This window comes from Girardinichthys multiradiatus, chromosome 14 (assembly GCF_021462225.1).
Source record: "Girardinichthys multiradiatus isolate DD_20200921_A chromosome 14, DD_fGirMul_XY1, whole genome shotgun sequence".
Classification (NCBI taxonomy): domain Eukaryota; kingdom Metazoa; phylum Chordata; class Actinopteri; order Cyprinodontiformes; family Goodeidae; genus Girardinichthys; species Girardinichthys multiradiatus.
The window spans coordinates 44,671,035-44,685,990 of record NC_061807.1 but is presented as its reverse complement, the minus strand read 5'-3'; the positions used below and the strand labels follow the sequence as shown (position 1 = coordinate 44,685,990).

The window sequence follows — 14,956 nt, the reverse complement described above, 5'->3', positions numbered from 1 at the left end:
GTCATTGACTACATGCAGTCCTTCCCAATCTGCCCTGAGGTTTGTTCCAGTAATTGCATCAGTAGTTAGATCTGATGACTGTTCTTGTAAGAGGAATCCTGGATCTAAATCTTTAAATTTCATACCTTGCACATGAAAGTTTTAATCTATGGAAGAAAAGGACAAAACTGAACAAATTCAGCACTGGAAACAAAATAGTTTTTTAGATAACAGATTAGACCTAAATGTAAGTTTCGTTCTTTAAATGTTTGTCCTCTTGAGTTTTGTTCTTCACCAAAATGTTAAAAGGAATTTGTTTAATACAACTCTAGCCAAAGGTTTTCTAAAATGTCACAGAGCAAAGAGCTTTATTAGTTTCAGCTCGATTCTTTGGATTTTTATAGTGGCACAAATGATCTGCAAACTTTCATTTCAGCGTTGTCACAAACCTACAGGGAGAGAGTCCAGCTGAACCCACTCTATCCAGCCAGTCATTTCAGTTATTTCTATGAGTTTTAAATCACTGTCTAATGTTCACATAACTCCAAAGACATGTGCAGCTCTCATTAGTCTGCCTCCATGGCTTTCAGTATGGGGGCCTTCTAAGAATATTGCCATTCAAAGAACTTCATGGTAAGAAGTTTAGTTGCAGTGAAGGATGACCCAGAATGTCTCTTCCTAAAGAATGCTGAACGGTGTTGTCAGTAGTGCAGAGCTGGCTCAGCATTGGTATCGGTGTATTTCAATACATGGTGAGTAAAGGTTTGGACAACAGCTTTGTGACAAGACAGGCTCCAAAAAAGCCACTTCTGTCTCACAACATCATGAACAGACAGAAACTCTAGATCTTAACCCTATGTGGAACCTGTGGTGAGTCATCATGAAGCAGGTAGATCATGTTTTGCCATGAGTCAGCATTCCGTGCTGAATTTGACCTCTAGTATGTTAGAACTTCAGAAGTTCTAAACAAGGATCCGCAAACTAAATCTCAACACTGCGCCAAAACAATGTGCCATAGTTTTGGCCAGGACTTTGATTCTAGTCTAAATGCATGTTTGTTTTCTTCAGTCACACCTGTGAGAACAGCTGGGATGGTTTGGGTTCATATGTAGGACTTGTTAGACAACTAAAAGATCAAGGAGTGCTCAGCTTACACTCGGAGGTCACCCAGTTTCTGGTTCAGTCGAACTTCCAGGATCCCTCAGGCGCTGCTCAGCGTATTCTGACATTATTCATCTTGGATGGATGTGTCAGAGACGAAGAACGTGAAGGAGGGCTTTGGGCTTTCCGATAACATCCGGGACGAATAGACATGTCTTCTGATGGGAGGTGATGACGCGCTGATCCTCCTCTGCCTCTCATTCTTCCTCACTGGTGTTCCTCATTGATCCAGGCTGTGCGGGGACGACGGAGCCCGCCTTCTCTCTTCTATCCGCAAAAGGAATCCCACAGAACCGAACCAATACTGGACCTCCCCTGGCAGACAGAGGGTACGGACTTGTTTATCCTATCTTAGCAGCTGGGGGCTTTATTTCTTAGAAATCCTCACAGGAGCAGGTAGAAGAGCTTGTTTGTCTGCTCTCCTGTTCTTCAGAGAAGGTGATGGAAGCTGGTGTCTCTTTGTTGGCGTACTGCTGGTTTCCTCATCCTCAGGCCTACTGCATAAACCGTGAGCCTGTTTTATATTAGAACATCAGTAAATATCAGACTGATGGCTGTGATTTGAAGCAGGACGTTGAACCTCTACAGCAGCAGCATCGCAGTATATCAGCTGTGTTTTGCGTAAGGATGTTTTGTGTGATAGTAGGTAAGGTTCTATGGACGTCATAAACATCCCTAGATGTTTTGTTTCGGCACAGATCCGGAGAACAAGAGTTCTGGGTTTGGAGTTTTATTCGACTCCTTCTATCTGGTCTATAATCGCAGTCCAATCAGAACCTAATGTGTTTCTGAGGAGGAGGAGGCTGTAAGCGCTGTCGTGGGAAAAGGCAAACCGCAAGCAGAAACCGCAGGCAGGAACAATGTGTGGAGAATGAACGCTGTTTGAATCCTAACAAATCTCCCTTAATGGGTGGGTGAGATGTTTTCCATCGTCTAGATGGTGCCAGGGTGAATGGAGAAGGAGAGAATGTGGTGGGATACGGCAGCTCAAAATGGCAGATTCAAGGTAGCGGCAGCATCTTCGTGATCCTGATCCAAAACAGCACAGTTTGCTAAGTAATGACTCATGTCTTTCCGGCTGGGAAACATCAGTTTACTAACAGGTGTATGTCAATCCCAAGCTGTGGAATAGCTCCACCGGTATCACGTTATTTTCTCTGTAGTAAGGCCCACTGTAGATATGTGTTTTACTCTATAACTAACTTTCATAAGGCTTAAAAACAATTACATTTCTAAAAGAATGTAGAGTGGTGTGATGCGTTCACTGTCACCCAGCTCTAAGGATTCATGGGACTGTTAACTGATGTACAGGCCACGATTCTGTTGCTTCCTCAGTCGGCCTAAAGCACAAGCAAGCTAAGCTGCTGTATATGGCCCAAACCAGTAGTGAAGTAAACATCTGAAAATGTCAGATTTGTACAGAATTGGATTCATCAATAATGAGTGACAAACAAAATTTGATTTTTTTAGAGAGCTAACAATGCTAGGCCTACTGTACAATAGTTATAATCATGCAGAGAAAAGGTTATTTAATTATGTCAAAGTCATAATTTAATGTCCCTTGTTCAATTTTTCTGTACTGAAAAGCTGAACAGCAAACATGACATCTATAGATGTATTAATTCAAGTAAAGTTACTAATGTAAGGGTCCGGCAGAGTTTATGTGCATTTAACTGTCTTACCAAATCATGACACTAGAGGTGGATTTTAGAGTTTATTTAAAAATTCTTACATTCATTTTTAAATGTTTTAATAATCTTGCCCCACTGTACCTCTCTGAGCTTTTTCATATACCTTCTTGGTCCCTCAAGTCGGCGAAACAGCAGCCCCTGCAGGTACCAGGGTCTAGGAGGAAGCTCAGAGAGGGTAGAGCCGTCTCTACTCCTGGTCCTGAACTGTGGAATAATATTAGATCATATTAGAGCGGCATCTTTACTGCCTTCTCTTAAAACTCATCTTAAAACCCATTTTTATTCTTTGGCTTTCAACATAAATAAGACTTAGTTTGTTTTAATTGTTTTACTGTGTTTAATCTTTTATCCTTCTTATGTCATATTTCTATATGTTTATAGTGTGCATTTTTTTGTGCAGCTCTTTGTTTCAGCTGGAGTTGTTTTAAAGGTCTTTATAAATGAAGTCGGTATGGAATGTAACTCTATCTGAATTTTAGATGAATGCCAGGAGAGGAACATCCTTCATAGTGTTTCTAATTCCAGAATATTGCATTAATTTACAGGTCCAGTCAGAAGTTTACATACATACATGTGTATAAATTGTATTTTGCCGTTGAGTATTAAAATGATGGATTTGTGAAATGATCATACAACAAACAAGTTCAAATAATTCTAAAACCAAAAAATAAATGCAAAAATTTGAAATGAATGTGGATTTTTTTCTAATCTACACAGGGTCATTCTACACATTCATTAATATTTGCTTGAATGTCTTTTAGCAAGCTGCACTTCAGCAACACACTTTTTGTATCCATCAATAGGTTTCTGGCTTGATTCAGACTACATATTTGACCTAGTGTTATTTTTAATTGGTAGGTTTGCCGGTGGGGATCCAGCTTTTAAGCACGGCCCACGTATTTTTGGATATTTTAGTTTCAACTATCTAACCCACAAATTCAATTAAATTCAGTTTTTTACATAGCGCCACCTTACAACACGTCGTCTCAAGGCCCTTGAAAACCTAAAACGTTAATAGCAGTAGTAGCCTCTTTAGTGGCTTCATCTAGGAAAGAAACACAGCTAAGCAGATAAGCTCAGAGCATGTTTTATGTCTAGAAAGAGCACATACAGTTAGTCACAGTAAAAGCTCAGTCAGTAGCTATGTCTAGGAGAGACAGGGTTAAACACTGAAAGACAGGGCCATGTTTATCATAGGTAGAAGGAGAACATTAGGTTGTTGGCAGCAGCAGCTGATGCTTCCCTCCAGAAAGGTGTCACAGCTAAACACAGAGCCAGGCCAGATGTTGCTTCTCGGAAGAGAAAAAACAGATAACATAAAGTTAAAAGTTGTAGCAAAGTGAGAGAAAGTGGTTATTATTTCTCCCTTAGAATAAAAGAAATTGGTTATGGTATTCAGGAACAACCCACCAAGGCCCACGTCAGTTATAAACTGAAAGAAGGTGGAACATCAGTATCACTGTATGTTTTAGTCTATCGTCGAGGACTAAAAGGTGCAGACCAAGAAAGAGGCAATTGGACCAAAATTGATACCTTGAAGCTTGACCTGAATCTGCAGCTACCCCCGTGATTAAGCCATATATGCCTTCTGCTGACAAGTGTTCTGGTCACAAAAAGCAAATAGTAAGCTGTTTTGTCACAATGAAGCTACTTTTAGCCCAGCGATCTGTGTTTAGCTGGGTCACCTACCCGGGTCACATAGAAAGTACTCCCGAATCAGTGCTTAAATGGCTTTAGGTCTGCTTCACAGTGCAATATGATTTTACTGCTCTTCATTTGCTTTTGTCTCAGAGCTTATACATGCATAGCTTTTAAATATTCTTGATATGTTCTGAATGGGCCGCATGCTAGCAAAACACATTTTATTTGTTTCAAACTTTTTGCCCAAACTATTTTGTTATGTAGCTTGTAAAATGACAGTGGGGTTCTTCTGGGAATACAGCAGGTAATATTTGCTGCAGTGCAGTCCTGAGAATACAAAAGGTTCTTGCTTTAGTTCTGTGTTTGGTCTAACAAACTGTGGTGGAGTCCACATTTTGGTGGTGGTGACTTTAAGATGATTGGTCTTATTGTTTGCAGAAGTGAGTGGAGGTAATCTGTAGATGGAAATTTAACCACTGGGTTCCAGAATCTGATAAATTCTGGGAAAAAATAATAGAAAGTAAAAACAGAGAGCCCTGCCTAGAAGGGAGTGAATGTCAACCGACTGGCATACTTTAACTGTTTTACATGGATTTAAAGCACAAATATAGATGACAAGAAATACAAATGATGACATAAATGGAAAAAAACCTCCGCCACACTGGTTTATATGGAAAATTGCTGGATAGGTTTTGCAACAAGGTCATATTTCGAATCAAAAGATTATTTGTCACTACGTGCAAACTCTGACCCTTTGTTCCTGAATGGATAATTTTATCTCTTCCTTTTTCATCTGATTTTTCTGTTTCTTTCTCACCCACGGACTCCACAGCCCCTCCCTCATCCCCTGCAGATGGTGAGACAGGTAGAATAAGAAAACAGGATGTTAACTCTGTCTACTAAAAGGGTTAGTTCAACTAAAGAGGGTTTCTGTAGATTTAGTGTTTTATCTGAGGTAGATAACCTTTCTAAAACACTCAGCTTAAATAAAGAGAACGAACTTTGTAAGGATCCCTGTAAGCTAATAGCCAATCAGAGAGAGGCACAAACCAAAGAGGATTTTGGCTATCTTAAATGTCCAGTACCATAAATTCCACAACAGGTTCTGTGATTTTTATTTTATGATCATCACTTATGGATTAGATAGTTGTTTTAATGTAGGTCTGTGGTTATATAATGGTTTGTGACTTTCGCTTGAGTACTGCCAACAGAACATGTTAAGCCTGAATGCACAGCAAAATCCATAAAGTACTCTATACATGTAAAGTCTCTATCTCTTAAATTGCTTTACATTTAAAACATTCAGTCACTTTGGTCAGATAAGCTTAATTCGTTCCATTTTACAGTATGTGATTTACAGGCAAAGGTTGTTACCGTCCAACTCAGCTTTCAGAGTAAATCTTATCTGGGATCTCCCTCTGCTGAGTGACACTCATTCTGGGGAGTCCCAAAGTGTTCCCTGGAAAGAAGGTTCTGGTCATGTCCTGGAATCTACTGCAGATTGAATGTGTCCTGGAAACCACCCTGGAGGCTGACTTGATGCACAAACCAATCCAACTGACCAACTGAATCCTTTCAGTGCAGAAGAGTATGGACTCTATTCAGCAACCCATCTCTAATGGTGAGCCCAGCCACCCAATGAAGGAAGCAAATGTGAAATCATAGGTGAACAGTAAATTGAGAGCTTCACTTTTTGACTCAGCTCTTTCCTCACAATAAAGATCAGAAGCAGAACCAATATTACTGCAGAAGAGGCCTCAAGACATCCATCCATCTCTCCTTCGAGGGAAAGCCATGAAGTTTATTCTGAGGAAAGTAATGATGAATAAATGCAGCAGATAGCTGTTAGCTGAGCGCTGTGAAGACAGCTGGTGGAGTTAACAGGAAGTTCTTGTTTGAAAATAAAGTGGGAAGTGATGTTAAAAGCAAAGAAAAATGTTAAGTAAAGCTAAATAAAACTTTCTGCTTGTGAACAGGAGTTTGCTGTTCTCCACTGTTCTCCCTCTGTTCTTCTATAGATTCCATCTTCTAAAGCTGTTTCTTTCTGTTCTCCTCTCCTCCTCTCCTTTTTCTTTCTCTGTCAAACAGCTCTTCATCCCGTCTCTGTGTCTGTCACTTCCTGCCCACACAGTGGGACTGCGGGTTCATTAGAATATGGGTGGGCAAAGCACAGGCAATCCATCAGCCTGCCAAATCTGGATGCTCCAGCACATTTGCTCACTGACAACCAAACACAGAGAAACATGCACAACTATACACTCTACTTCCTCTTTTTCTCATCTTCTTCATCTCCTTTATCCATTCATCATCTCTGTCCAAAGATGTCTTTCTGTTTTTTTTTTCTCAAAGCTGCATCATTTGCGCCTCCTACTTTTCTTCTCTTTACTCCCACCTTCAGATCTGCTCCCTCCTTTCTCTTGTCAACATCTACTCAACAATGTAATGGTATACTTCTTTTTAAAAATAGTTTTTATATCTGGAACCAAATTTCCATAAATGACCCGGTATTACCAACAAAGTGTTCATGCTAAGTATGTTCCGGGAAGGTTACTGAGTTATTTTCTGCTATTTGTTCTCACACACTTTTTTTCCTCACATTTTTTGTTCCAAATGATGTTTGAAAAACCCTCTCAGTTAGTTAAAATCTAAACAGTTCATCACAGCCTGTAAAGCTAATAGTTTGGTAACTTTACTTTTAATTGCTTCTCTATTAAACCCATTCTGCATCAAACTGAACAAAGATGCAAAACTAAAAAGGAAATTGAAACTCTGTCTTCTTTGTTTCCTTACACCAATCTTAGGTGGGTGTCAGCCTTTCTTAAACCTTTTCTCCCATTTTTTTCCACATACATTTCATTTGGTTCTTTACTTACTGAACAGGAGAACATGTCTGGCTTTTCCAGTCAGTCTGGGCCTACAGTGAAGGTAGAGTGATGGTCTCTCAGGTTATTATTGTGGACCTTTTTGAGTTCAGTAAGAAAAGATTCCTTCTGAAAACTCCCCTATCAATAAAGTCCCTGCTTGGATCTGAACTTAAAGCTATCTTTATGACGAGTTTAACTGTGTGCCATTTTTTTTTTTTGCACAGAATTTTTTTTTCCACAGGCCAAAAAATGCATGTTACATAAACAGCTGGTTCTAAACTGACTTCTTGGTTCTTTTCACTGCCTACAATTAGTTACACATAAAACAAGGTTCAAAAACGTTTCCTCTTTCAAGATACTTTGCTTCTATACATCAACATTTCAGCTAGTGCAACAAAACATTTGTACTTTTGTTCTGTGTCTACCTCGTGTTGCCAATGACAGGTGTGGATCTCCATAGGTGTGAGATCCATGTTTTGGACAAGCCTTGATTTAGCAAAATGCTGGAAGGTCTTTCACACCTGAATAATGTCGCAAACCTGAAACTGATCTCCAACTCTGTCATTGCTCTCTTTGCTACAATGGAAGTCAAATGTCTTCCCTTTGTGGAGTGTTAGGTGCTGTGTTCTGGCTCCATTCTGGACAGTCCTGCCATATTATTGAGATGGAACACTGCAGCTCTAGGCATCCATATTCAGTGAATTTCAGACATCATGTCCTGTCTCGGTTCATTGTACAGTTCAGAATCAAAGTGACAAATTTCATTTGGGGTTCTTTGTTCTGGTCTTCAAGCTGCTGCATCATGGCCCTTTACTTTCCCCTTTGCTTTACGATGAGGTTGGGGCGCCATTTCTTGATGGTCGTATGTACTTGTAAACTTCTTAATAAAATGTTTATGAGTAATATAAAGCTGTGACACCATATCATCATTTAAACAGACTCCAGCTACTCATTAATGTCATTTCATATTTAAACAACAACCTTTAGTTTCTTTGAATGCTGACAAGAAATTATAAAACATAGAGAATGCCCAAATGTGGGATATACTGTTAACATTCCCAGGATGGTTACCTAACACTGCTCTGTTTTCCATGTGTAGGTGGTCTTGCCCACTTCTGAATATTAATAGTGCTGGGCATTCAGACCTGTACTGAATCTGTTCACAGACACATGGACTGAGCTTTAAAAAAATGTCAGAATAGTCAAATGACTCAGTGTGTGTGTGGGACAGAAGATCCCACTGATTTTAGAGGAAGGATAATACCTTAGCCATTTGCCATTTCATTGAAAATGTGTTATTGGGTTTGTATGTTTAAAATGTTTATCTATAATAATAATATTAATATTCTCACAATCTCTTTCTGGGATCTCCCATGTTCTGCTCCTCAGCAGCGAGCCCCAGTTGTGGCCGGTGGGCATGGTTTTGAAGGGCAGCTCAGAGGCTCTGTGTCCCCCCCCATCTCTGGAGCTGCGCCCATCCTGCAACAAGAGCCAGCCCTCACCTCCTCTGGGCTCCAGCTCACAACCACACGACGGAGTCATTTCTGAGAACAAGGAACCCGTTAAGTACGGCGAGCTCATCATCTTGGGGTGAGATCATGCATCATACCTTCTCATCATCATTGGTTATTATTGTGAATTTTCTAGAAACAGAGCAAGAGTTCAGAAAAAAAAACCAGACCAATCACCTAGCTGCACCTTCTTAAATGAGATACTTCCAACTGTCTTAGATATGCTGCAAGATCTTGGTGGGACGCAGAAAACTCTGGAATGCAAACTGCTTACTAGAAGTGCAGCTCAGTGAAAACATTGCTGCCTGTGATGACCTTAGTATAAATGGTATTAACCATATTGAGTGTATGACTTTGAAAACGTTGGAATCTGAAATCACCTGAAAAATGGCCTGGAGAGAAGAAGATTGAAAAGCAGTAGAAGCAAGAAAGATGTAGAGTTGATGAAGACAAGGGTCAAGGTTTTACAAGATGGTAGAGGGAACTGTGTATGGTTTAGAGATAATGGCACTCACAAACAGAAAGGAAGTGGAGCTGAAAAGTGGCACATGTAACAATTTTCTTTTGAATTGTCAAAAATGAACAGTATTAGAATTGATTGCTAGGGATACTAAGAGATAAAAACAGATGATCTGCTTTGGTAATAACTAAAGGGAGCAGCTGAAAGAAAAGAATAAAAATCCATTTTCATACCAACTGAATCCTTCAGGGTGGCTGGGGCTAATGCCATTTAACCTGACATGTATTATTGTGGAATTTGGGGGGATGCTGGAGTACCCAGAGACAAACTCACACATGCATTGGGAAGAACATACAAACTCCACACATAAAGGTCCTGGCAAGGGACTGAAACCACGATTTTCTTGCTACATTAAGCATATTATAAATTACATTTAGCAGGGGTTGATGAAGATGTTACATGTGGCTCATTCTTCTTATTCCTATTTCTTTTTGTAATGGAAGTATAACATAATATTTCAAAATGCAAATAACTGTGCACTGTGGGATAGGGTTAAAAGTACTGTATTTTTAGTATTAATTCTACAATCGAAAGTTTTTTAATGGTTTGCCTGCCTGCACTTATGAACTTTATTGTTTTAAAAATGAAACTTACTATATGGTCGTTTTGTTGATCTATGATTGAATCTCCTTGAAATATTCAATATTCAGGATATATAAACCACTACAATGTTTGACAGTAAGGTCAGTCGTTGCCATTCAGGCTAAGTATCTGGGTGGAGGTAATAAATGTATGAGTGGCAAAATGTTAAACATATTTAAGTTTAAATGTTTAGTACAAACTGGACATGATGAACAGATAATGAAAAATTATTTTTCACTTGGTTTTGATCGTTTCCATAGCTCACCACAGCTTGAATGTAATCACTTTTACCCTGTTCTGTTTTAGTATTATCTAATAATATCTTGTTCTCACTCTTCCCAGCCACAATGGGTCGCTGGCAAGTGGTGACAAAGGTCGTAGAAGAAGTCGCCTTGCCCTTTATAAGAGACCTAAAGCTAATGGGGTCAAACCGGATGTTATCCACAATGTCTCAACACCACTGGTGTCAAAGGTAGCAAGTTGGTTACCCTAAAAAATGTTCTTTCTGTATCAAAACAATGAGCTGTGTGCATCACAATAACATGCAGTGACCATTTAACCTTCCTATTGGCAGGCTCTCAGCAACAAAAGCCAGCACAGCATCTCCTACACACTGTCACGGAGCCACTCTGTCATTGTGGAGTACACACATGACATTAACACAGATATGTTTCAGGTGAGTTTCACTCTACACACACACAGACACACACACTACCACACCATTATTTGTAGCAGAATCTTCTCCCATGCAAGCTAACAGGAGGAAAGCTCCGAACACAAAAAATCTGAAATTTTATTTTACGAAATCAATAAGCAAATGACTGAATGAATCCTCTGACTGACTTAAAACACCAGCATCCTTTTGGTGAATATTGCTGCACACAGCAGCCAGTTTGAGTATCACGCATTCAATCAAGCAAACAACTAAGCGGTCAAACAGAAACATAAAAGTAACTTCAACTTCATAGACCACCAGGCTGAAAACCTACAGGTGTCTGTCACAGACCTGACAGAGCCATTTTATTAAAAGAAATCCCAAAACAGCTTTAATTTGGTCAGATCAGCTGTTGCTGGCTAGAAAGGTCTGGGTAGAAAACAGAACTAATGTTAAGATCTTTGAAAGAATATGTTTATGTGTTACAAATATGTGAGAACCTTACAGCCACCAGAAATCTTCCCAATAGACCCATATGTTCTCTGTGAAGCGCAAGAGGAAACAGTGCTGAGTATTTGCTTTTTGCATGTAATGTGAAGAACAAATGAAGGTAGAAAATAGCAAAAGAGAACTAAGTTAACTAGGGTCTAGCAGGCTGCCTAGGTGGAGGGATGAGTAACCATTAGCCACCAGGCCCAGGTCTTGCCACACGAGCAGGTGGCCTTTTAAAGAGGAGATTCATGTATGGAACTTGCTTGGGTCATGATGCGTATGTGTGTGTGATGACACTGACCTCTGTCTTGGTTCCCTTAGATTGGTCGATCTACAGAGAGCATGATTGACTTTGTGGTCACGGACACAGCAGGCGGCGGCGGCAGTCATGGAGGGGGTGCAGCAGGGGAGGGTGGTGGTGGAGGTCAGTCAGCCCAAAGTACCATTTCTCGCTACGCCTGTCGCATCATGTGTGAACGAAGTGCTCCCTACACCGCCCGCATCTATGCTGCTGGCTTTGACTCCTCCAAAAATATCTTCCTAGGGGTGAGTTTTCTCTCCCATGGATGGGTAGGTATAAGGACAGGGACAGAAGGGACATGTTGTGCCACCCACATGAGAAGTTACTGGAAAAAAGTGTCAGTACAGTTAAGTAAGCATAAAAAAGAATACGTGTTAGTTTATTTTGTCTACATTTAGCTGCCTGCACTCAACTCACAACAAGTTGTCAAGAAAACAGAAGCACGACAGGTAAAAGAAAGATGCCTGTCTAATCTCAGATGTCAAATATATACACATGTACAGTATCTCACAAAAGTGAGTATACCTCAGCTTTTCTCTTTCTGTTAGATATATTTGTTTTTAAATGTGAGAATATTTCTGTGCATTAGTTTCTGTACTCATTCTGAATTGTACTGTATAAAGAAAACAGCAATGTTTTCATCAACAGCCTGTGTGTGTGTGTGTGTGTGTGTGTGTTTTATCTCAGGAACGGGCTGCCAAATGGAGGACATCGGACGGTTTGATGGATGGCCTTACCACCAATGGGGTTTTGGTGATGCACCCAGCTGGAGAGTTTGTGTCTGAACCAGCTCCTGGTGTCTGGAGGGAAATCTCAGTCTGTGGCAACGTCTTCGCCTTGAGGGAGACCCGGTCAGCCCAGCAGAGGGGTAAACTGGTAAGATGAAAGATACTAACAGCTACCTCTAAAAAAACTGCACATATATAGTTGAAACTAGATCTCTACAAGCACCAAATAAAAACACTCAATGTTTTTCTCATTTTCTGACATTATATCAGATTTTACTTTTTCTGTTTTATTTCAGTTAGGATTACTAAATGTATTTCCATTTGCTAAGTATTAAAATAATGAGTGAAAGAATTACAAAAGATTTTTCATTACTTTCTTCAAACTCAAACGTTTACATACACTATGATTACAATGCCTTTCACCAATTCTGGAAACCCCAGATGATGATGTTAGAAGACCTCTGATTAATTCACAACATTCGAGTTACATGAAGGTACGCCTGTGGGTGTATTTAAGGCACAGAGACCAGGGGTGAACATATGCTGCTGTGAAATATGCAAATCATCCACAGAAAAAAAGCTAAAGACCTTGAAAAGGTGTGTGTTAACGAGGCGGCCTACAAACCTGACTCAGTTCTGCATATTCTGTCAGGAGGAACTGGCCAAAATTCCTGTTGTGAGAATCTTCTGGAAGGATCCCCAAGATGTTTGACCCAGGTCATACGAATACATTAAAGCCCATGATTATTCATACCCCCGGGGGATTTAGATTTACAATTATTTTCATTCAACCATGAAGTTTGTTTCTGATAGAGAGTCTCTCTAAAGTCAATGAAACAATGTAAGAGCAGTTTAAAAAAATGAATGTCTCAAGTTTTATTCACATTTAAAACAGTAAGTCAGACATTATTTATAACCTTCTTAATAATAATAATGTAAAATTCTTTATTTGCATTACAGTAATCAAATGCTTCTCATATGTTTCAATTGGTATTTTGATGATTTATCTTTGCTGATGAGCTCCAAATTGTTGGAAGGCCTCCTTGCTATAACCTTAATCCTTAGTGCCCTCGTTACTCTCCAAAATGTTAATATTACTTCAAGTCAGAAGAAACATGTTGTTAAACACGACTTTGAACCAAAATCTGCCAGAGGTATGGGTACTTTTGACTGTAACTGTAGTTTATAATGCAGACCCTAAAAATTAGTGTTGTTTGCACAACCTTGGTATTGAAAAGCACAACTTCAGTGCAACACATTTATCTGTCAGGCTGGAGAGACAAAGCCCCTTTCTAAAACATCTTCAGTTGTCCACAATGAACACATGTAAATTTATCAAGAGGCTTCTCACTAAGTCTGCTCAGTAATTATCTCCTTTGTTGGCCCAGACACGTAGCAACAGCGGGCCAACTCCAGCATCCCATGATGCCTCGTTGCTTACACAGTGGCACTCAGACAGAAATAGGCAACTCATTTCTGTGATGGAATGGGCCCTTGAAATAAAACCTTTCCTATTTTGTCTTCCTCTGGTCTTGTTTTAAGGTTGAAAATGAGTCAAACACTCTCCAGGATGGTTCTCTCATCGATCTGTGTGGGGCAACCCTGCTTTGGCGAACACCTGCTGGACTGCGCCATATTCCAACCCTCAAACAGCTGGAGTCCCTTCGGCAGGAGCTGAATGCTGCTCGGCCCCAGTGTCCTGTGGGCTTCAATACGCTGGCCTTCCCCAGCCTGGCACAGCGCGAGATTGTAGACAAGAAGCAGCCTTGGGTCTATGTCAACTGTGGCCATGTGCATGGATACCACAACTGGGGTTATCGCAAGGAGAGAGGGCCCAACAGTCCAGGGGGCACAGCACCAGCCGGCACTGGTGAGAGAGAGTGTCCCATGTGCAGGAGAGTGGGGCCCTATGTGCCTTTGTGGTTAGGTTGTGAAGGCGGATTGTACTTGGATGCTGGGCCCCCCACACATGCTTTCTGTCCCTGTGGCCATGTGTGCTCTGAAAATACAGTGGTGGGATGGAGCCAGATCCCGTTGCCCCACGGCACGCATGCCTTCCACGCTGCCTGTCCCTTCTGCGGTACCTGGCTGACGGGAGAGCAAGGCCACGTCAAACTCATCTTCCAGGGCCCTGTCGACTGAGGCACAGACACACACAGGAGTCTGTCCGGTGATGAACGATTTCACTTATTGACTGATGACGAAGGACTGTGTTCTTGAGCAACATGCGGTGAATAAAGTACAGGAAGATGACTCTTTACATGATAAAACTAAAAGCAATAGTAGATGCCAAGGCTTTGAATGAAAGAGTTGTCTGGAAAATATGTAAATAAATAGTGTTGAATTGAAACATTGTCTTTAGATCATTTACTTTAGTTTTATATAAGGCTTGAGCCTTGACAGGTTTATAATCAGGGCTCAAACTATCTGCCGTTACTGGTTTGCATTAGTGCAGCACCACGAACACTGCAGGTTGATCCACTAACAAAGTCCACGCCTGGATGAAGTGAACTAGTTTACTGATACCTATTATGGGGCGTTTAAAGGGAATGAGGGGATAGAATGACATGGTTGAAGGGAGCTTAAGAACGTTTAGACCAGGGTCAAAGGTTAAACCAGAAGAACAGGACTCAGAGTTGGAGTGGGTTTCAGAAGTAACACATTCATGTTACTCAAGCACTGCCCACCTCAGTGTTGTTGAGGACATTATGTTTAGACATCTAAAACATATTACTTTCCCTGACTAATAAGTCTCACAACTCAACACAGGGTCACACATGTTGTTTGTAAAACTATGTCATGCTAATTGCTTGTGGCCTTGGTTTATGCAC

General features: G+C 40.5%; 1 protein-coding gene across 6 annotated transcripts; it reads left to right on the top strand.

Annotated features, from left to right (window-relative positions):
* Positions 1 to 1,139: 1,139 nt before the first annotated feature.
* Positions 1,140 to 14,475, top strand: peli3 (pellino E3 ubiquitin protein ligase family member 3). Of its 6 annotated transcripts, none has more exons than XM_047384894.1 (7): positions 1,140 to 1,469; positions 8,729 to 8,926; positions 10,292 to 10,421; positions 10,524 to 10,625; positions 11,418 to 11,642; positions 12,085 to 12,273; positions 13,668 to 14,475. In XM_047384894.1, exons 2-7 carry the CDS (start codon positions 8,754 to 8,756, stop codon positions 14,265 to 14,267), a joined length of 1,419 nt encoding a protein of 472 aa, XP_047240850.1. In that variant the 5' UTR covers positions 1,140 to 1,469; positions 8,729 to 8,753; the 3' UTR covers positions 14,268 to 14,475. The 6 variants fall into 6 exon arrangements, with proteins under 6 accessions (XP_047240850.1, XP_047240849.1, XP_047240851.1 ...); XM_047384893.1 differs by having other exon boundaries at positions 1,143 to 1,469; positions 8,726 to 8,926; XM_047384895.1 differs by lacking the exon at positions 1,140 to 1,469 and adding an exon at positions 1,496 to 1,648 and having other exon boundaries at positions 8,726 to 8,926.
* The last annotated feature ends 481 nt before the right edge of the window (positions 14,476 to 14,956 follow it).

Excerpts from the sequence above, each read along its gene's own strand:
- peli3 (XM_047384891.1), top strand. Across the intron at positions 10,422-10,523 it reads CAACACCACTGGTGTCAAAG|GCTCTCAGCAACAAAAGCCA; the intron begins GTAGCAAGTTGG and ends TCCTATTGGCAG. Across the intron at positions 11,643-12,084 it reads CCAAAAATATCTTCCTAGGG|GAACGGGCTGCCAAATGGAG; the intron begins GTGAGTTTTCTC and ends GTTTTATCTCAG.